Source organism: Orbicella faveolata, unplaced genomic scaffold (assembly GCF_042242905.1).
Source record: "Orbicella faveolata isolate gen_17 unplaced genomic scaffold, um_ofav_v1 contig_12, whole genome shotgun sequence".
Classification (NCBI taxonomy): domain Eukaryota; kingdom Metazoa; phylum Cnidaria; class Anthozoa; order Scleractinia; family Merulinidae; genus Orbicella; species Orbicella faveolata.
In genome coordinates, this window is record NW_028301539.1 from 3,531,074 (window position 1) to 3,553,000 (window position 21,927).

At 39.4% G+C, this 21,927-nt stretch overlaps 2 protein-coding genes across 4 annotated transcripts in view; both read left to right on the top strand.

The window, feature by feature from the left end:
* Positions 1–2,419, top strand: part of LOC110063659 (cadherin EGF LAG seven-pass G-type receptor 2-like) — a 32,623-nt gene extending 30,204 nt beyond the window's left edge. For both annotated transcript variants that reach the window (XM_020770659.2, XM_020770658.2), the window contains exon 10: positions 301–2,419. In XM_020770659.2, the coding sequence (XP_020626318.1) occupies positions 301–841 (541 nt within the window). In that variant the 3' untranslated portion in view covers positions 842–2,419. The remainder of the gene's footprint in view (positions 1–300) is intronic.
* A 742-nt stretch (positions 2,420–3,161) lies between these two features.
* Positions 3,162–21,123, top strand: LOC110063678 (uncharacterized). Of its 2 annotated transcripts, XM_020770678.2 has the most exons (17): positions 3,166–3,539; positions 4,619–4,694; positions 4,977–5,026; positions 5,588–5,732; positions 6,197–6,475; positions 7,531–7,736; positions 8,692–8,866; positions 9,056–9,192; positions 9,849–10,041; positions 10,432–10,472; positions 10,800–10,828; positions 11,040–11,137; positions 11,445–11,488; positions 11,921–11,943; positions 18,977–19,038; positions 19,608–19,793; positions 20,315–21,123. In XM_020770678.2, the coding sequence occupies exons 2-17, from the start codon at positions 4,670–4,672 to the stop codon at positions 20,335–20,337; spliced, it is 1,716 nt and encodes a 571-aa protein (XP_020626337.2). In that variant the 5' UTR covers positions 3,166–3,539; positions 4,619–4,669; the 3' UTR covers positions 20,338–21,123. The 2 variants fall into 2 exon arrangements, with proteins under 2 accessions (XP_089138223.1, XP_020626337.2); XM_089282097.1 differs by having other exon boundaries at positions 3,162–3,539; positions 19,608–20,370.
* Positions 21,124–21,927: the final 804 nt, after the last annotated feature.

The following is a 21,927-nucleotide window of genomic DNA, read 5'->3' on the forward strand; positions in this document are numbered from 1 at the left end:
TGAATTATCAATGCTGTTGAGAATCTCAGTTACCAGAAAATGTTTTAGTGATTTCTCAACCATCATGATCAATACAAATTTCAGCCCATTTCTCTGTCAGCTATGGGTAAAGTTTGCATTTCTCAGATATCAAGCACGAAGAAGCAAATGTGGAATTAGAACGCGCCTTTTAAACTCACCGTTGAAAGTTGAAAAGTTCTTTCGGGTCAGGTTTTTGAAAACAATTATTGTGCAATACGTGTAAAATGTAAAATTTTATCTTAGCAAATGACGCAGTGCTTTTCTGTGCCTCGATTTCAGGTGCTGGATAGACGCTGGCGCTTTCTACGGCGCATTCCTCGCTCCAGTCCTCCTCGTCATGGTCATCAATGCCTTCATCTTCCTCGCCGTGATGAAAGAAATCTACAACATTCCGCCCACGTGCGAGAAGACCAACCGCTTGTCTCACCTCAGGGCGACTGTGTCCGTCTTTGTCCTCCTTGGACTCAACTGGTTGTTCGCTGGTTTGGCTGCTACTGTCGGGACACTGGTTTTTCATTACCTCTTCACGATCACTTGCTCGTTTCAAGGTTGGCTCATTTTTATTCTGCACGGAATTATCAAGAAGGATTTCCAAGAAGCTTGGCGCATACTCACAACGAAAAACCGCTTCGTGGAGATGATACGAAGCAGCAGCCTGGCCACCAAGACCATGAGTATTTCATCCCATAATTCCTCGTTCGCGATGCAGGGACGTGATAACCCAATCTCGTTGAACGGCTTGACCGGAGGGGATTCTGGGATTGAGATTCATGTAGGCTCCAGTATGTTGCGCATTAAATTCTCGAGTAAATCATCATAATTAAACTCATGAAATTTGACTGATTGTGATAGATTCACAATTTACGTTAAGAAGTGTGTCATATATTTTGAGACGATTAAGTACATAGCGAAGTCGTCTTCCTATGAAATTCACCCTGTTATCAACGAATCAAAATTGTAGAAAAACGCAAACTATTTAAGCACTGGTCAAATTTTAATCGGATTCAATCCATGTTGGCCTACAAGGTTGGGTATTTTAAGAGAATGCTATTAAGCAGAAATGAATCTCAAGACAAGGTCCCTTTAAATATTTTGCTTAGTACAGAAAGTTATTATTTCTAGCCACGACACCATATCGTCAAAATTTACATTTTCACGGTTAGTGATTGACTTAACGGAGTTAGCGGAAGGCTTAACCCAGACTTTGAAGACATGAGCTTATAAGCGTAGTTATGTCAGGGTGGACTGGAATTCAAATTATTAGGCTCAATGTGGCTCATGTCAGACCGTCAGACTCTCCCTCACACCTCAGCTCGCACCATGTACGGTATTGTGGTAGAGGCCCACACGGTTTTCTTTCTCTCAGTCACACATACATGAGTTGTGCTACTTGGCTGTCTCAGCTCTTTAATTTGGCTTCGACTTGTTGGTAAAGACCATTTTAACTAACGTTGTAAAAATAGATCACTAATATTGATTTGCGTAACATTCAACAACACTGAAAGTTTTGTCGAAAACTGATCCTTTTGTTGAACTCAGATGAATCTTTGACGTCTTCAAAGTTCCCGGGGGGAGCAATATGAAAAGGTCGGGGATGCTCCTCCTCTCGCTTAGAAGTGTTAAATTCAAGGATTTTGTTCTCACTTGGAATGTCCTGGACAAAACGCCATTAATTTTAGTTGTCAAAGTATCTTTAAGGGTGCAATCGAAGTGATAGCAATTGAAAAACGCTGTCATTTGCATTTTTGCCCTCGATTTTCGTCGTTCTCTTCAGTCCGATCTACCAGCAGCCCGGGCTCCATTCCCTAACAGCAGCTGGTAATCAAACCTATTCCACTTTAAGTGATACCTTTTAGGAGTCAAATAAAGCTCGAGCTACGCCCGCATTAGTCTTTTTTAGGGGTTTGATTTAAATTTTTCGACGAGCTTCCGCGACCTTTTCATATCGGAGTCCTCGCCCAACGTTTTCAAAGACTATTGTCTAGCTGAAATGGACAATAATTACCAATGATTTAAATAATAATAAAATGTCAATCCTAGTTTGATGACACTGATCAGCTTAATGTATAATATATGATGCCACCGAGGCATGAAGAGTTTATTAAGGGTTGCACTCGTTCAGCTAGGTGAAAGATTAGGGTACTGAATGCATCATACAGTATAGAAGGTTTCGTTCGAGACGAGGCTGCCACATTTCAATATTTTTATTTTACGTATTTTAGACATCTTTGCGCTTTAGAGACGAATTTATATCGTCTGAGACGCTGATCAGTGCTCTGACTTTAAAACCACTTCCTTAAACCAAGACATTCCCTCAAGTATTTATGTAATATGTTTGTTTGCGAAAATATGTACGTTAAATTTATCAATAATAAATACAGTTGGTACATATAACAAACACAGTATGGGTGCCTCTATAAACTGATGCGCAATAGACATTTATTCTTCGTCAGGGGCATTTTGCAGAACGTCAAACGCACAACGCACAACGCCGAACGCCGAATGCACTATTGCACTGTTTGCTGGCGGTTAGTTTCACTCGTGTTTGCTTGCGATGCGCTTTCCTCTGCAACAAATGAACTAACTGCAAGCAGACCGAACAAGTATGAATGAAACTAAACTTAAGCAAACATGACCGACACGAGTGAAACCAACCGAAAGCAAACAATGCAATCGGCGTTCAGCGTCTTACAAATTACCCCTTCCGTTTAGCCTTGCCATGATTTTGTTTCTTAAGTTTATTACAAGAATATCAAAGAACAGTGATTCCTTGCGTGCTGTGAAATTCTCCCACTGATTTTCTTGCATACCGTGATCATGACAATGCAGTCTTTCCAAGTCAAGTGCTAAAATGATGTGCTAAAATGTGCTTAAGTACAAAAATGTTGTTTTGCAATCTATATATACCTCAGTGCAAGGAGAAAATTAAACGTACGTCATTATAACGCGGTCATTTGTTTTCTTTAATTCTAATAATAACCTTGAGAAAGAAAGTAAATAAGATTATCTCAGATGGAATTAATGAACATCTGAAACAGTTAATGATCACAACAATCAATCAATATTAAATCATAGCTTTATTTTATCATTTTCTAAAAGACGTTAAGCACGCACAAGAACAAGCTAACCGCAGACGAAATCGAGAAGTTTTCTCGTCGTTCAGCTGTGTACAGTGGACAAGACATTTTAACTTATTTGTCCTAATGAGAGGTTTTTTTTTTAGCTTACAGCTTCCGGTGTTAGCATGATATCGAATTGTTATCTACTTTCGGACGGACTGTTCTCGATTCCTTGTATTTCATTGGTCTGCGCAAGAGACCAGAGACAATTTCAATAACTTAAATCACCGTGACGAAAACACAACAGTAATTTTTTTTGGTTCCAAGCTGTTATCACCAGGTTCACCAGAACTGTGTAACTACGACTTTAAAGTTCTAGAGGGACCTTTCACTGGCTGGTGAAACGCCATTTTCTGCAAATGGTCCCGCTCATCGTCGGTCTGAACTGATTTTCACGAGGTGAGTTGGCTCAATAGTTGGAGACTTTATTTGCATCGTAATTACAACTTCCGATCACCAATAAACAGACTTGCACGGCTTTCGTTATTATGAAATTCAGACCGGCTGAAACACGGCTCTCAAAATGAAGAACTGTTCCTACTCTAACAGAGATTGCTGATTCATTTTGAGGCTTAAGATAGCGATTAAAGCAGGAAGCGACCAGCTACCGGCTTGTGATCTCCCTCAGGGGAAAGGATTGTTACACAAGAAACCTCAAATTAACTTAGATGAGAAATATTTTACACGACGACTTCCTGTGTTACGTTCGACATCAAAATTGGCTTCCCTTTTGAAGAATTCAAGATGTGCAACGAATCAAGATACGAGCTGTACGTTGTAGTAGTAGAAGAGACGATTTATTATTCATATCGACCAGAATTCAATTCAGCGTAGAATCTTCATCGATTACACAGAGCTCGAGTGTCTGAACTTTGTCACATTCCGAGTGAAATTTCAGAACATTATTTCGATCGAGTCAAATTAAATAGAATCATATAACTAAGTGCAGACATTGAGCAGCTCATGAACCAGAGCTAGGAGCAAAAGCGGATGAGATCTTAATAACAGCAATCCTGTCTGGGTTAGAAAGCGAAATGTAGCAGTTTCGCAGAACATACGACGAGCGATTCTAATAATTATGAAGTTTACCCCCAATAAACGAACATAAACGCGATGCAACATGATACTGGTTGAAAACTGCTTAACATGAAAATGTATTTTTATTCAAAACAAAAGTTTGATCGACTGATGATCAGATATTCATGAAATAGTTGCGTAAAGAATAATTAAGTGTGGTTGAAGTGTATTAACTGATCCATTTCCAATTGCACATGACGTCACGGCAGATATCAGAGACCAGTGAGAACTTTATTTACCGAGCAAATAAATGTCTCTTTCAAGTTAGAATTTTTGCCTCCATCTGCGAAATTTACCGAATTGTCATTTTCGATAGGCATCTGAGGTTCTCAAAATTTCGGGAAAATTTCTTTTTACCTTGTACTGACTAACCTATTCTTCTTATTTTCTTTGCATTACAGAGAGGAAGATCGATAAGTGCACCGCAAAATTGTTGTAAGACCACTGACAATATGGAGGATACAGAATGCATATATGGTATGAACACCAAATTAACAAATGTCTTTCTTGTCTTAACGCGCTTTCATGTGTTTTTCTGTTAATGCAAGGGCAGAATCCTACAAAATTACTTTCAGGATATCAAGAAAAGCCAAATTCGGCAAAATGACGCCTGAACTTTTCAGGTTATGAGGTTTGTTACATTTAAGAGTATTACGAAATAACGGTAGTGCGAGAACGAGAAAACGTTAAACATCAATTGTTCGAGACAGCGTGAGGCAGGTAAAGATGTTTATAACGTTATTTCCCTATGTCTTGCAGATGAGATCAGGCAGCTTGTTGCTGTGTCTCCAAAGAAGACTCAATATGATGTAAGGAATTTACAACTAAACACTGAAGTTATAATCAAAATTTAATTACTTAATTGTAAATGATTCCAAAACCTGCCTTAAATACGTATACTTGTACAGGATTCTAAAGAAAGTGGCTACGTTTGTTCATTTCGTAGTTCTGTGTAGAGTATTCGACCTAATGCGAGAACTAGAAAACTGCTAGGAACTTAATGATTTATTAGTGCGTCTACGTAGCACGGTCTTTGTTTAGTCTGGTTGACTAGCAGGGAGAGGGCTAGGGGAGAAAATAGCTACTCTATTTTTCCTACCAAAAAATTTGAATTCCCAATGATGGACATGATGGACTTTTTTGTGTGCTGAGAAGAAAATGACCACAATTGACTTAGTTTAAAAAGCGCAAAATCGCAAAAAAAAAAAAAAAAATGATAAAAGGAACTTAACTGTAAAGTCACTTTAAAATAACGGGACAAAAATCTATTGAAAGGGAACATTAAGATAGGCAAAAAGAATACAAAACTTTATTCCTACCACCTACGGCTTAGTTAAACTAACGCTATAAATTGACTCTATTTTTAACAGTCAAAAGAGAGTGTTTTATTCATTTTCAACAAGCCGCTTCTTGTGGACAGCGGTCCCTATGAAGTAGAGTTCAAAGGAGAACAACACTGTCTAAAAGTGCCTGCTGTCCTACTGAACAGCTGTGTTATTCAGGTGCATGCGCCAGGTACGGTAAAATGTTCATCTCACGTAACACTTCAATGTCTCTGTTTTGGTCAGACACTGTGCTAAGTAACAGGATACACCACATCCTCATATGGCCAGTAATTATGTATTTCTAGATTTTGCAACACATTTAACTGTAACATTTATTCATTTGAATGGCCCTGTCTTAACGCATTTCAATATTTCTCAATTCCTCTGACCATGTAGCTTAATTTCTATTAATATTATTTTCTGTATATTGCATTTAATCTCATATTCTCCAAGTGCAGTCTCCAACAAGCTTGGTTATTAAACAAGACCATTCCCTTGTATCGCATGAACACAACATCGTCATCCCCAGGTGCTATACAAATGCTTGTCCTGTCCAAAAGGTAGAAAACACAGCTTGATATTAGTTACTGGAATTCTCCGCTGTCTTTTTTATCCTTTTAATTTCTCGATGTTATATTTACGTTTAACTTGCAGTGTACTACCCGCCGGAAACTACCATCGTTAGCATTTACGATAAACTCAAGGAACACGAGCCCTCCATCGCTCGGTGTTCTTTTGAGTTTTTCTCGAGGAGTCAGGTGCTCGATGAACTTTTGGAAAAAGCCACTTGTCCAAAGCAGCTGCTTTGTGATTCGCTTGGGGTCTCCACAGCTAACATTACAATGGTTGACGAGGTTATTGCTCGCAAAATTCAGCAGAAGTCTCCCCATGAGTTTCATTTGCTTGAGATTCCCCAAACCGGACAAGTGGAAGGTTGGTTATAGTTTACTTTTAATTGTAATTTTACCTTTTTAGCCTTTTTATTCCCTTTTTAATCTTGTCAGGCGCATTTGAACATTTTATGAAATTTGCGCATTATAAATGTTATTATTATTATTATTATTATTAATAATAAGAAGTGGACCTGCATATAGCTACAGTGTATTTTTAAAGTAGAGTTTTTCCATTTAAATGTGTAGAGTATTTTTTACTATTCTTATTTAAATTTTTTCGACAAATGATAATAGACAAATTTATAAGGGTTGTAAAGAATGAGTGTAATTTGTAATTCGTTTGTAAGTTAGTATTTCCCTGGCATATATATTGTCCTAAGAATTTTTACAGTTGTAATTTTTTAGAAGCCACGAATAAACATTTTTATTATTATAAGTCCTTGTTATTATTATCATTATTATTATTATTATTACTATTATTATTATTATATGACCTTATAAGCTACGTTCAGCTGATTTTAGTTTAAAAGTGTCAAGTTCTTTCAGAAACTAGTCGCTGTAACGTAAATCTTATCGTATCGTATCTTCATTTCAGTTTTATTTAACAATTATTCCACGAGCGCGCTTTGGATCTGAGATGGTAGAGAGCCAAAGAAGCGCCTAGCGCCGAGTTAGCTATAGTCATCTCAGATCCAACAAGCGCGAGTGGAATGATTGTTTTCGTAAAAACGCTTCCAAAATATAGAAAACTAGACTAGAATAAAAATAAAAACGTCCCAAAAACTCGCGCCTACGTTTACCATATTTGTAGAGCATGGTATAATGGCTCATAACCCATGATGGCTAAGCCAATGAAAACTCTCTAGTTCCATTTATCCAATGATCTAGATTTTAATAAAACTGAATACTTTCCTGATACTATAGTTATAACACAAGTTTAGTATGCGTCATTATGTAAATATGTAATAATTTTGTACTAATTTTCTTGTAGGCTGTTTTCGATTCGTTAGTGTTATTGTCTTTTTCTGATGCCCCCTTGTTGTTAATTGCCGGCAAGTACAACGTTTTCAATAACTATCATCACATCTGAATCAGTTTCAGGTCAGTCGAGAACCATATACCCCACTCTTATTCACTTTGGAGCTGCCCACGGACTCAAGCGTGCCGTAGCGGCGTGCCTACAGTACTGCCCAGCGGCACGACAGGCGTGCGCACTCCAAAATAAACACGGCATGTGCCCAAAGGAATTAGCAGAGAAATATGGACACTTCGAAATATCAGAAGATCTACAAGATTTTGAGGTGACTTTGCCCTTGAACGAATTTAAGCCAGCTTATAAGTAAACTGTTTAAAGTCGATTATTTTCTGTCAAGTGGTCATACCAGGAGCCCATCGCTAGGAGCGAGCAACTACCCCATATTCCTGTCACAGCGTTTTCACAGACCTATTTTTAGTTTGAACTTACCGCGAATTCAGACCCCCGCAGGAACCTCGGTGACAAATCACTGACGTCATAATTTCACCGGAAGATTAAAAAGAAAAACGTTTTTTTTCCCACCGATGCGCGCTCATGTAGACTGGAACTGACCTATTTCGCGGTAAAAGAGGCCTAAAAATAGACCAGTCCTTAAAAATGTCATGACATAGGCTTAGTATGGGAGTTGCACGCTCCTAGTGTTGGCCTTCTGATCGCGGCGGCCACCTTGTTTATTTTTTCATATGGCGAAAGAGACATTGCAAGAGTAGATCCAAATATACAGGGGTGGGGGGGAGGGGGTGGGTAGATTGTATACTCTCCTCAGGTGGCACTCGCCATATGCAACAAACATGGAGGTCGTTTGAACAGCCCTTACGCTCGAACGATCAAACTGTTTAGAACAGAAAGCTCTTTACAAAGAGGAAAAACGTGCATTATGAGGTTGACAAGCTTGATACTAGTCTATGATTTGTTGAATACCAATTTTTTTTTTGTCTTCCTATCTCGTTTACCCCCAAAGTTTTATGAATAATTGGTATGTTAATTGGCATAAATTTGGTCCGCTTCATAAAATATTGTATGCGGACAGGGTTTTATGAACTAAATCAGAAAGGATTTCTGAAAGTAAGCACAAACCAGCAAAATCGCGCAATTCTGTTTTTGACATTGGTTGCTTAAAAGAACATTCAGGCGAAGAACAATGAATTCAAGGTAACAAATAAGCGAACAGATATACTATGGAAACACTAAAATCTCTTTTCATATTTCTTTTTTTTAAGGCAAACGAACGAATGCATACAAAAAATATCCCCTCAACTGAGATGGAAGTCAACAACAACTATGATCAGGATAATCAAGAGAATTACATAGAGATGGACCCAAAAATGCCTCTAGATCAGCCTGATGAAGAATATGACTATGTGAGAATGTCACGACCTGAAAATCAAGAGAACGGTAAGTTAGATATCGAATGATTGCAACACCGCATTTTTGATTGATTAAAAAAGCTCTCAGTTCCCATTCAGGAATCGTTTTAGTAGTGCTGTGTTTAGTAAACAAAGTTACACACGACTTAGCTGTTGCATGTATTAAATTCGAATTGTTTTTTTTTTAATTAGTACTATCTATTGCGTTGTTCATCAGAGAAAACGATGACTTCTGAAATTTGGAAAGCAATTCATATAGCAGAACAAGCTGTCAATCAAAGCTGGAGAAATAGTGATATTAGCGAGGAAACGGCAAAAGCATTCAGTAAATTCATTCAGAGGAGTGCTAGAGAGGTAATTTCGTAATATACAAAGTAATTTTATTTTCTCTAAAGTAGCAAGAATCACTAGCTACTTCATTTAGTATTAACTAGATAAATTCTTATCTAGTCAAACATCTCTACAATGGACACCTTGGGGACAGATGAAAGTGGCCGTTATAGAGAGATGGCCGCTAAGGGGAGGTAGGGATGTAACATGACACCTGTTTTTCCGGGGGGTACAACATTTGTATATTTAAAAGTGTTCTTTGTAGCATCGAGATACCTAACACAGTCAAAATATATCAATAAAACAGAAACCAAACAGACATAGAGACCCGCGATTCGTGACGTGTATACAAAATGGGATTTTGTATACACCATTCGTTAGTCGTTGATTATCTGGCCGTTGTACATGTGGAGAGGTCATTTTGGCAGTTGGGACGCGTTTTAGTGGCTGTTGTCGTTGTGGAGATATAACCGTTGTAGAAAGTTTAAATAAGAATGATGCATGAACCGTCCGCCGGGACGAAACAAAAGACCGCTGTAGAGAGGTGGGGTCTTGTAGGGAGGTGGCCGTTAGCCCCACGAGCCCCACGATCCCCCGCGAGCCTTTTCAGCCTGCAACTATATAGGAAGTGAATTTTCATCGCCGATACTGACCAGCTGTGTGTGTTGTTCCTTTTGTAGCATAGAGAAGAGCTGATTTATGACGTGCCCCGTAAGGATTTCGAAAGAGCGCCCGCCTTACCCCCAAAGCACCACTGTCTTGACAATAAACGGCACTCCATCCACGACATCCCTACATGCGGTAACGCCCCCCCGCTTCCGCCAAGGTCTCCAAGATCTCCGCAGTCACCTCTTTCACCCAGATTCTTCTTGGGTATGTACAGTTATTTTAGAGTTCTAGAAAAAATGTACATCAGAACATTCAAATCCGATCTATGTCTATTTGAGATTGTCTTTGTGTGAGGAGTAACGGCATGCTCATAACTCATTCACTTGGTCATAAGCTTATGCATGACTAGCCTCAGAGCTCAAGTCTATTTCGCGTTCGTTGTGCTGCAATGCTTAATTAAACCCACGCAGTTTCAAAAATGGGTAAGGCCGAATTTTGGGCATACAAGCATCTCATCGAGGGAAAAAACAATGGTATTCTCTGTCTAGCTGCTTCGCTGCTTGTCTGTCATAAGGGGGCACAGCGATACGATCCCTTATATCTCAGCAGCCTTGGCTTGAAATGTTTGACTGTGTTCTTTACGCAAAATTGCAGGTGAGCAGGGAATGGGTGAAAGACGTGGCTCAGATCCAAACGTAAGTTCTCTCAAATGTGATGAATATTTTGTTTTATGTTTCATTGCCAAGAAATTGAACCCAACCTTCGTCAGTCAAAATATCGATTATAGTAAGTACTATATAAAGACGTTATCCCTGGCTCATAGCTCTAATTTCTAACCCTGGAGGATCATTTTCTTTTTTCTCATCACATGTGTGGTTGACAGCGTATTTGTATTGTAAGGAGAAATGCAATTTTGATCATTCTTGTGAATAAAAAAGTGATCACAAAAACAACTCATTGATAAAAGGGAAACAAACTGGATCCAGAGAAAGTGAGTGAACGCCTGAATGTTTTTGTTTCAGATTTACACCAGAATGCAATCACAATTTGAGTAAGTATATCAGTAATTCTGTTTTCTTTTTTTGTTTTTTTTTGTTTTTTTTTTAATATGAAGAAAGTAGAGCCCATTTCCTCTCCTTTCTTTCCCCGCGAAGAGCTTGCTCGCAGGCTATTAAAACAGTGGTTAAGTACCGTATATCAATTCAAACTTTTATGTTACATACTCCATATTCTTTGGTTTTAAGTGTTTTGGTGTTTTGCAGTCAACAGCCAATCTGTGAAGAAACAACTTACGGGTCACCAGGGAGTCCCCGATCGCCACAATTACCAGCCAGGGCAAAATTTTCCTTTGCTCACAGAGGTAGAGTACAGAAAAAAATAGCAAAGTCTGATCAGGAGAGTTGTAAAAGCCATCCAGAGTCTTCTTTAACATTCACGCATGCATATACCCTAGAGTGCTGATCGTGCTAGACAACCTCAACCAATTAGGTGGTGGCTAGATAAAAGTTGATCAGATTTCATAAACTGCATGTTGTGTATGATTTTTGAACATTTATTTGTTTCGATAATCTTTCTATCAGTTTGCTTTTTCAGAACAAAATCATGTTTTAGGGTCTCGCGCGTTCTATCCGCTCGATAAGATTATTTCACTTTTTTTTATTTCGCAGCTACTGCAGGTTTAGCTAATGGATGGAGGGGATCAGATCCTAACGTAAGTGTTTTAATTTACTCTATAAACTCATCGAGATTTCAATTTAGTGTGAAGAACAACTTATAAAATCCTGTTCATAGTTCAATCCTTCCGCAGGCACTTGATATCAGCCTTGTTTACTTCGTATTTTCCCTATCTCCATGTGTGGAGGCGCCTATGCACTTTTAGTTGCCATGTGCCATCCCAACCCACCACACCACACACCACCATCGAACTTTTGCTCTTTTCACGTGTCTCCTCTTCGATACTTCCCGTAGCTTAGATTACAATTAGTTATAGTACAGGGCAAACCTTTTCTAAGCCAGGTTTCCTCGGAAACGTTATTTTAAAGAGAACTGCTGTTAATTTCGCTCACTAGCTGAATGCCTGATCCTGGCCATCGAGCTATCTCCTTACCTTCTCAATTAAACCTTGTTTTTCTTTTCTTTATAGTTATCCCATAGACCAAATACCAAGTAAGTATTCATTTGGGTTTATCTGAGAAGCTAGCTCAAAGAAACACTGGAATTTAACAAGCTAATGTTTGTGATAACGGTGATTGACTTGGTAGCATTTAAGATTCATTGACGCCCGAATTATTAGGAAGACTAAAAGATATTGAGAAAATCTCCGATGTGCTTCAAGTTCTTACATCTTAGAGGAGCTAAATTAGCTCTGTGCTTGGTTATATAGAACCTGCCTCGTTAACCACGAAATAAGGCAGTCACATCACAGAGTGCGACAGACGTTCAACTGAACAGCTTAGACCTTTACTGCGATTCTGTGGAACATATTAAGAATGGCTGACTGTTAGGATCGAGAAACGCCGGTCAACGTTCCATTTGACAAATCGCTCATACTTTGCCCAAAGATACCCTTAGGTTACCTAATTCTAAAAATCATATTTAAAGGTTCCAGCGAATTTTTATTTTTCAGAAATTCGCGAAAATTTGAAAGCGCGGTCAAAGTGCGGTTTTTCGTGAAATAAAATGACCGAAATAAGGTGCGAGGACGAAGCGCTGCTTAAGTCTTAAAATAAACTCAATTGACTTCAAACTTCACACAAATGTGGAACAACCACTCCAATTTATTTCTCTCTTTAAACTAATCTCAGATATGTTGATATAGTGGTTTTCCCAACCATTTTAAAATCACCTAAGAAGCGTGTGAAAAATAACGGCAAAATATAGGTCATGTTTAACAGCATAAAAATGCATCTGGTACCTCACTTTCCGATTATTTTACTTTACAGCCTTAAAATATCATTATTAAAGATATACCATGCCAAGTTTCATGCTTGAACTCGCAGTATTTCCCTTTGTGAAAAACGAAAATCTACGTCAATGTGTTGGGCGCAAATAACACAATAATTATGCACGAACCAGAGACAAATCAATTTCAATGGCGAAAGTAAAGGGCTATCATTAATAAGAATCCCGTCAATTCACTGCTATCAGTAGAAACATAATGTCCACTGCATAAAAACTGTTTTTAGACGTTTTCGAACCATTGCGCGTTAACTTTGTTTAAAGTGCATCTAACCCCAAAAATTTTTTTTCGCTAAAACGAATCTAGACTTTATTTGAAGCATTTGGGCGAAGAAATTTTTGAATTTGGTTGAATCCTCGATTTTCTATGCCCTTTCAAAGTCGCGCTTGAAGTGTTTCACGACCGCGTTTTAGGGAGTCTGGGGCGGCGGTGCCTGATGACGTCTACCCAGGAACCAAACACAATGGCGCCTCAGTCAACTCTCTGTATTTGCTCGAGAAAATGGAACACAAAACTGATCGTTCCGATGTATTTTGGCACTAAAACGTCCAAGTTTTGTCTCAGAATCATTTCTTTTTCGTCACTGGAGTCAGAGTTAAGTTTCGATTCGGAAGACTCCGAAATAAACTTCGATCGAGCACGTTCGACAACTGTGAACTCACTGCTTAGAGCTTTGAGAGCAATTTACAATATTTCAAGCGACGAAGGGGAAGACTTTACGGACGAGCTGCTTGTATATTAGGAATGGAAAGTTAGATACGAAGTGGAGTAGCAGGCAAACGAAAAGTAGGAAAGAAAACTCGAGGACTGCTTTGGATGGTAATTTCGTCAACTAAACATAAGATTCCCACGCGTGTTTACAGCCCGTTTACATTTGTCCTTAGCGAGAATGTATTGTGTCAGGGTGTGACTGTTCTGTTAAATCCAGTTTGTGTTTTACTTTCAGTTGAATGCTTCATGTTTATAAGAGCGACGTATGTGTTGCTGTTTTGGAGACTTGATGACCTCCAAAACATTGGCTTCGATCGATTGAAAATCGTATTGTTTGGACCTGTATTTTAGAAGCTGCGGGAAGCAAGGCGGAAGGAAACATTTCATACAATTACCGATTTCACATTGTCACACGTTTTAAGTCGTAACTCCAAATAACCAATGTAAATTGTTCTTAAAGTTTGCAGTGAAATTCGTCGGATAAGCGAAAAGGATGTGTTCCCCAAGCGGTCCGCAGATAATGTTACGCGGTCATATTTTTGACGCTATTGCACAGAGTCTTTGTCGCACTGCTGATTTCCAAACCTTCGAAAAACTCTGTGAGTCTAAAAATTTTGTTATCATGTAATTCTAAAGGATTAATCTTCGACTTTCATCTAAATCGAAAGAGAAATAAGTGTTGGTTGGCGGCGTACAGTTGCGATCTATTTACATATCAGTACAACGCTTCTTTATCATGATCAGATCATACAACTTTGCCGGTTATGTTATAAATACTGCGGGATTGGAAGATATAGGTTGTCAGTAGTATTTGTACAAATTGCTGGTTAGCTCTAAGCAGAAAATTTATGAAAATAGCGTACGAAAGTCTGCGGAACAAATTCTACTGAGAGTTCTTCAATGGTTCTCACAGATTCAGTTCAGTTCGCTTGTTTCGGTTCGACAAAATCAACCATAGTTTACGTCTTTATTGCACCATTAGCCGATCATCGCCAGTAAATTGTACAGCATATCTTTCTTTAAATCTGGAATATTGCTGCAACAGCCGATAGCACCTCTGGAAGGCGTTTCAGCGCACTTTTCGAATGTGTATTGCACCATCCTGAAGGAGATGAGAGGAAATGAGATATCCAACCTTCCTGGGTAGACGTCACAAGAGCCGCTGGACCCATTCTCCTCAAACTCGGTTGTGAAACAAAATGGCGGTGTTTTGGAGCTATTTTCGAGATTTCGCCGGGGCACAAAAAATCGAGGATTTAACGGAATCCAAAAATTTTTTCGCAGAACTATTTCACATAACAAGTAGATTCGTTTTAGCGAAAAAAAATTTTTGGGGTTAGGTGCACTTTAATTTCCTGTCCGCCGTCATGTCTAGTTTGTCATCGCGTGTATTTCCTTAATGTAAACAACACGTGAATGGTTGTCATAACAAACGCAAGAGATTTCCTGGAACCTTAATGTTTCGATTCACCAAAACGCTTTAACTTCGTTAAGACACAATAATGGGTCGACTTGGAATGCTGTTTAGCATCAAGGACGTTAAAGGACTGTAAATTAACCGAGTTGAAATATCTTGAAGCAAATCAAATTCGCGCCCTTATTTTAATTTGGTAAACAGCCGATCTCTGTTCAAGTTCAAGAAGTCGAGAGGTTAATCCGGCAATGTATTACCGGTACAACAACAAAATCAAACCGAGGTCATCAAAAGTGTAAGTTTAAAAGTGTAGTGGCAAGTTCCAAATAAATTTCGCCGATATAAATTGGAAAGAAGAAGTGAAACAGTCTGACCCGAAACAAATAACCAAAACATTAATACGACTAATTTAATCCGAAAATGTTGCGGAGAACATACCTAAAAGCCGTCGATTCCTCTCAATACCACTCCGCATTGCCTTAAAGAGCCCAAGCTTTCTGCTGTAAGAATCAGGGGCCTTATGGATCTGTATTTATTATATCGGCAACCATGCTGCTGGCTGATATTCGAGACTCAGTAAAAGTTGTCACACAACCGTACGAGCAGCCCAGTCACGTTTTCACTGCTCTTGCGCAAATGTTCAACATTTCGCAAGTTTAAAGTAGCGACAGTAGATTGAAATGCGCTTTTCAAAGCTGTCCTACCCAGGAACAATTATTTCTTGTTTTTGAATGGCTCTTAGTTGTAGCTACAGTCGGAGAGGGGGGGTGGGGGGGGGGGGGAGAGGGTATTCCCGGAAATTTCGGATATCTGTATGACGTGGAAGATTAAGTGGTCTCCAGCTCTTAACGCCAACACTGAAACACTAGATGATTCTCGAAGTATCACAGGGACCACTAAGCTAAATAATTTTGAGTGTAGCTCCGCTGAGTCAATTACCTGTTGGCGCGCATATTGCATTGACCGTGGACAGGTGGAAAAACAGTTAAACCGGAAAAGCCTGTTGCACATTGTAACTTGGCGTTGTCCAACACGCAGTCGGTCTGGTTGTAATGTTAATCGTATTTGAGAGAATCTCAAGTTTTCTTTCGACACATACTGGGGTGACATACTACTAGATGGGCGTGGCCGAGAGCCACGGGTCAAGTCAGTCAAGTCGCCATGCTTAAGGTGGTATGGTACCCTCAATATGGACAAAAAAGTTTGTTTAAATATGGTAAAGAAAGATCAATTGTGTGCCATTGCACTCAAGAAGAGAAATTAAATTTCTAGAGTTTTACTCAAAATGGTTGCTATGGAAACCAGCCACAGCCTTTTGAAGTAGTGTTTTATAGTATTGACGCCAACACTTCCTGCTTTTTTACAAAACAAGAATTGACTGTCAAATAAGCATATCATGTAAGTTTCTGTTTTGTTCTGTGATATGAACCTAAGTTTTGACAGTTAACTCTTATTTTCAGTGCTTTTTACAGCTTTATTTGGAAATAACCTTATTTTTAACCACACCCAGTGGACAAATCATCTCATGTCACGTGAAACCTTAAAATGTTACGATTTTTTTGGTTTATATCATCACGACACTACTGGTCTTTGATGAGCCCAAGTTTAAAAAATTCTACTTAAAAACCTTGCAAAGTAGAAATGTTGGCGCGAAGTCAGTCGGTACAAAAGTAAACTTTTGAGAAAAATGCACTTAAAGTTTCTTACACGAAGTGCTAAGCATTTAACGAGCCACAAATAGTGGGGGGGGGGGGGTGCAGATTGGATCTCGGGAAAGGGGGTGCAATGGTTGTTCTATTTTGTAAAAAGTTACCGCAGTTGTGGGAAATATTCCTTGTCATAAGGGAAATGAATGAGCCTGTGATGGCAATTTGAGTCAAAGCTTTTCACAAATAATTATACCAATCGAGTTGTACATGTCTTAAAAGTTTTTTCTAAATAGTTTCGTTCATATAAGGTACAAATAATCTATATTTTTGGTCACGTTCTTATAGTAAACTGTCGTTGCTATGGCCGTTGCCACGTGAAAAAACTTATACCACTGTGTACTTTCCTTAAATTTCACACTCATCTGGAAGGAAATTCGGCAAGATCGTTTCAAAATGTTTTTGACCAGTCCTCAAGGGTCTTAAGTCTTGTATTTCCAAGAAATTGAATTTTTCATGAACATCGCCATATTTTAGGGTACCATACCACCTTAACTGTTTTTCCACCTGTCCACGGTCAATGCAATATGCGCGCCAACAGGTAATTGACTCAGCGGAGCTACACTCAAAATTATTTAGCTTAGTGATCCCTGTGATACTTCGAGAATCATCTAGTGTTTCAGTGTTGGCGTTAAGAGCTGGAGACCACTTAATCTTCCACGTCATACAGATATCCGAAATTTCCGGGAATACCCTCTCCCCCCCCCACCCCCCCCCCCCCCCCCCCCCCACCCCTCTCCGACTGTAGCTACAACTAAGAGCCATTCAAAAACAACAAATAATTGTTCCTGGGTAGGACAGCTTTAAAAAGCGCATTTCAATCTACTGTCGCTACTTTAAACTTGCGAAATGTTGAACATTTGCGCAAGAGCAGTGAAAACGTGACTGGGCTGCTCGTACGGTTGTGTATCGAATATCAGCCAGCAGCATGGTTGCCGATATAATAAATACAGATCCATAAGGCCCCTGATTCTTACAGCAGAAAGCTTGGGCTCTTTAAGGCAATGCGGAGTGGTATTGAGAGGAATCGACGGCTTTTAGGTATGTTCTCTGCAACATTTTCGGATTAAATTAGTCGTATTAATGTTTTGGTTATTTGTTTCGGGTCAGACTGTTTCACTTCTTGTTTCCAATTTATATGGGCGAAATTTATTTGGAACTTGCCTCTACACTTTTAAACTTACACTTTTGATGACCTCGGTTTGATTTTGTTGTTGTACCGGTAATACATTGCCGGATTAACCTCTCGACTTATTGAACTTGAACAGAGATCGGCTGTTTACCAAATTAAAATAAGGGCGCGAATTTGATTTGCTTCAAGATATTTCAACTCGGTTAATTTACAGTCCTTTAACGTCCTTGATGCTAAACAGCATTCCAAGTCGACCCATTATTGTGTCTTAACGAAGTTAAAGCGTTTTGGTGAATCGAAACATTAAGGTTCCAGGAAATCTCTTGCGTTTGTTATGACAACCATTCACGTGTTGTTTACATTAAGGAAATACACGCGATGACAAACTAGACATGACGGCGGACAGGAAATTAAACAAAGTTAACGCGCAATGGTTCGAAAACGTCTAAAAACAGTTTTTATGCAGTGGACATTATGTTTCTACTGATAGCAGTGAATTGACGGGATTCTTATTAATGATAGCCCTTTACTTTCGCCATTGAAATTGATTTGTCTCTGGTTCGTGCATAATTATTGTGTTATTTGCGCTCAACACATTGACGTAGATTTTCGTTTTTCACAAAGGGAAATACTGCGAGTTCGAGCATGAAACTTGGCATGGTATATCTTTAATAATGATATTTTAAGGCTGTAAAGTAAAATAATCGGAAAGTGAGGTACCAGATGCATTTTTATGCTGTTAAACATGACCTATATTTTGCCGTTATTTTTCACACGCTTCTTAGGTGATTTTAAAATGGTTGGGAAAACCACTATATCAACATATCTGAGATTAGTTTAAAGCGAGAAATAAATTAGAGTGGTTGTTCCACATTTGTGTGAAGTTTGAAGTCAATTGAGTTTATTTTAAGACTTAAGCAGCGCTTCGTCCTCGCACCTTATTTCGGTCATTTTATTACACGAAAAACCGCATTTTTGATCGCGCTTTCAAATTTTCGCGAATTTCTGAAAAATAAAAATTCGCTGGAATCTTTAAATATGATTTTTAGAATTACGTCACCTAAGGGTATCTTTGGGCAAAATATGAGCGATTTGTCAAATGGGACGTTGACCGGCGTTTCTCGATCCTAACAGTCAGCCATTCTTAAGTAGTCTAAATAAGCAATTGAAATAGTTTAACTTTGATCGAATGTTAAAAAATAATGAAATTATTTTGCTTTTTAAACACCCTGATAAAAACGTCCTTTGATTCGTATCGGTCTATGCATCTCTTACAGAAACTATGGCTCTTGTAATGGAGCAAGAAATGCATTAACCCTGCCAGTAAAACCTCGTCAAGGTATGATGTAGACTACTTGATTAAAGAAAGCGGAACAATGAAATGATGGCATGATCGAAAGAACGGAACGAGGGAGGAGGGAAGGAAAGGTGGGTGAGAGGGAAGGAGGAGAGGAGGAATGCAAGGAGGGATGGTGGGAGGGAAGGATCTGGGAGGGAGGGAAGGAGGGATGGAGAGAGGCAGTGAAGTATGGAGGGAAGGAGAGAGGTGGGGGGGTGGAGGGGAGGAAGGAAGGAAGGAAGGGAGGAATGGGGGTTAGGCGCAAAGGAGTAAGGGAGGGAGGGAAGGAAGGATGAAGGGAAGGATGGAGGGATGGAGAGGGAGAGAGAGATGGAGAGAGGGGAGGAAGGGAGGGAGAGATGGGGGAGGCGGAAAATAGCAAGGGAGAGAGGGAGAGATGGAGGGCGGAAGGGAGTGAGTGAGGGAGTGAGGGAGGGAGGAAGGGGAGAGGGAGGAAAATAGGATCAGCTGGTGCGAGACGACGGCTGTGGGCTTGGAATAACATTTTGCTTGCTTACACTGGATAAATTTATTTCACAGTTAAATATTTTCTCTTAAACTCAATACAGGCATGAATGGATTACCGCGTCATCCAGACTTCCCAGACGTATTTCTTCGTCAAAAGTCTCATTCCATTGACGCAACTTCTGTGGGATTCTCCCCCAAGATTCCCCCGAGATCACCGCAGCGAAATCAACGTAACCGCTCAATGAGCGTTGAGCCTGGAGTGCCTGTGCACAACCTTGCTAAGAGTCGTAAGTTGAAAAATCATCATGTCAGCTGTATTTTGCTTATGTTACTATGACGTTATCAGCCCGCCTACAAAAGGTAGAACCGATATCCCCTTCCGAAGCAGAGCAGATTGAAAGAAAAAAATAATATTTTACCTAGACCAAATCATTTATCTTAGTGGTATCCTACTGTCCTTCATGCTAAGAAATTTAAAAGGGATATTTGAAAAATCACTACATTTGGCATGCTTCGGTCGTCATGCCGAGCGAGACATACCGTAAGATCTGCCTCGTCCCCAGTCGACCGCGTAATAGCAAAAAATGTAATAATTAACTAGTGAGGAGGGGTGCACTCCTCACTCGCTACCACCTCCCTCTCGCGCCTTCTTGCTCACTCCCAGTCTCTCAATCGTCCCTTGCGCTAAGAAAAAAAAATAGTTAGAAAAGCCTTTGGAGAGGGCAGCAGCAAGATGAGAAATTGTGTGAACATGCCACTGTGATTGTTGTGATTTAGAACTGAATTTACTTTCTTGTTTTTTTCGTAGGTACAATGAGTGAGCCCAGGTAAACGTGAACTTGTAACAATAAATAAAGTAATGTAGCGAGTCGACCTTTGTTTTATACAATCAGATAATCTCTCAAAGAAAATTCCCCATGTTACAGCTGTACTGCACGCGATTAATAGTGAACGAGTTGACAGAAGATGAAAACTAATTTTCCCAATTGTATGTAATAAACAATAGCCGCAATATTTAGGAGCTGGTTGGACGGCGCAGAGTTTCACTTGCCCATCAAACTTTAGAATTTTACTAGTTAAAACTGAGTGGCTAGCTCTTAATACAAACCATACTTACCAACTGTTACAGCGCTGGCCATATTGGTGCCCCAGATTTCTGTGACACATTGATTGTTCACCGTTTACCCAAAAATTCCGGAAACAGGTTTGGTCAGAATGTAAATGTAAGACAATTTTGGCTCAACCGACAGGAAAATTTCCGAAATAAACGGAACGTCTTGAAAGGTAGTCCAAAATTTCCACCCGAAATATCCGTGTGGAAATGTGCTTACCATTTGTAATTATTTTGGGATTATGATCAGGCCGAACTCGTCCTAGTCTCATTCGGTCAGTTGGTGTTTTTTTTGGTAAACGGCCAATCCGAACGGAACTTACCATCAGACATTTTTGCTCCGTTTGCATAAATCATTGACGAACCGGCTTCTCCGTGTAAATGGTGAACAACCATTGCCTCTATGTATGCGTCGACGCTGTGTGAAGAAATTGTGTTCTTGGTCAGTTATTGGAAATTATTGCCTTCAATTTTAGAACAATAAAGCTAAAACTTTTCTGTGGTAACTATACTTTTAATTCAGTCATGATAAACAAGAAGTTTGTTAGATAGGAAGAAAAGCTTGCACTTGCCAGGTTACATTCAGTAGAAATTGCTGTGTTAAAACCCCGGAGGACAGCCATGTAAAAAGGACAGGGGTGTTCGTCGTACCTTTTAGAGGTTGAAAAAGTGGTTTTGGTAACTGTTAGGGTGTTCAGTTTCAAAAGGTCCACAGCGGGCGCTTTTGTGGTACCGTTTAGGGTATTGAGCCGAAAAAATATGACAGAAGCTTAATTGATGTTTTAGAATTGGTACCTCCAAGGGGTGAAAAAATCTCAAACCACGCCCACAAAGTAGGATTTTGGTACCTCTTAGGGGTTCTTATCAAAATTTTCGACGAACATCCCCGTCCTTTTTGTATGGGAGACCCCCGCCCCCCTCACTTCCCCCGGGTTTAAAACATTAGTGCCTGGTGTATCAAGTTTTCAGGAGAAGCAGGAAATTAATGATTTTCACAGTTATGTTATTTATGAATACGTTGAAATTCTATGTGATATATATACATGCATAGTTATTGAGCGCTTTCGAATGGTGTAACGCGGACTATATATAAGTGACTTTGTATTTTAATCTAACAAGTTCTGGAATAAGATATCTCAAGCCACTAGAGTAATATTTAGCATACACTACCAGAGAGCATTAAATAACCGTAAATATTTGGTTAACGTCCCATTTCAGGGCCCGGATTTTTTTTTTTTTGGGGGGGGGGGGGGAGGGAAATCCCATATAACAACGACGGGGGTGCTCGTCGTACATTTTAGGGGATAAAA

Coding starts and splice junctions, on each gene's coding strand:
- LOC110063678 (XM_089282097.1), top strand. CDS start 4,670: ATGGAGGATACAGAATGCATATATG. Junction 5,027..5,587: donor CAAAGAAGACTCAATATGAT/GTAAGGAATTTA, acceptor TATTTTTAACAG/TCAAAAGAGAGTGTTTTATT. Junction 10,042..10,431: donor TTCACCCAGATTCTTCTTGG/GTATGTACAGTT, acceptor GCAAAATTGCAG/GTGAGCAGGGAATGGGTGAA.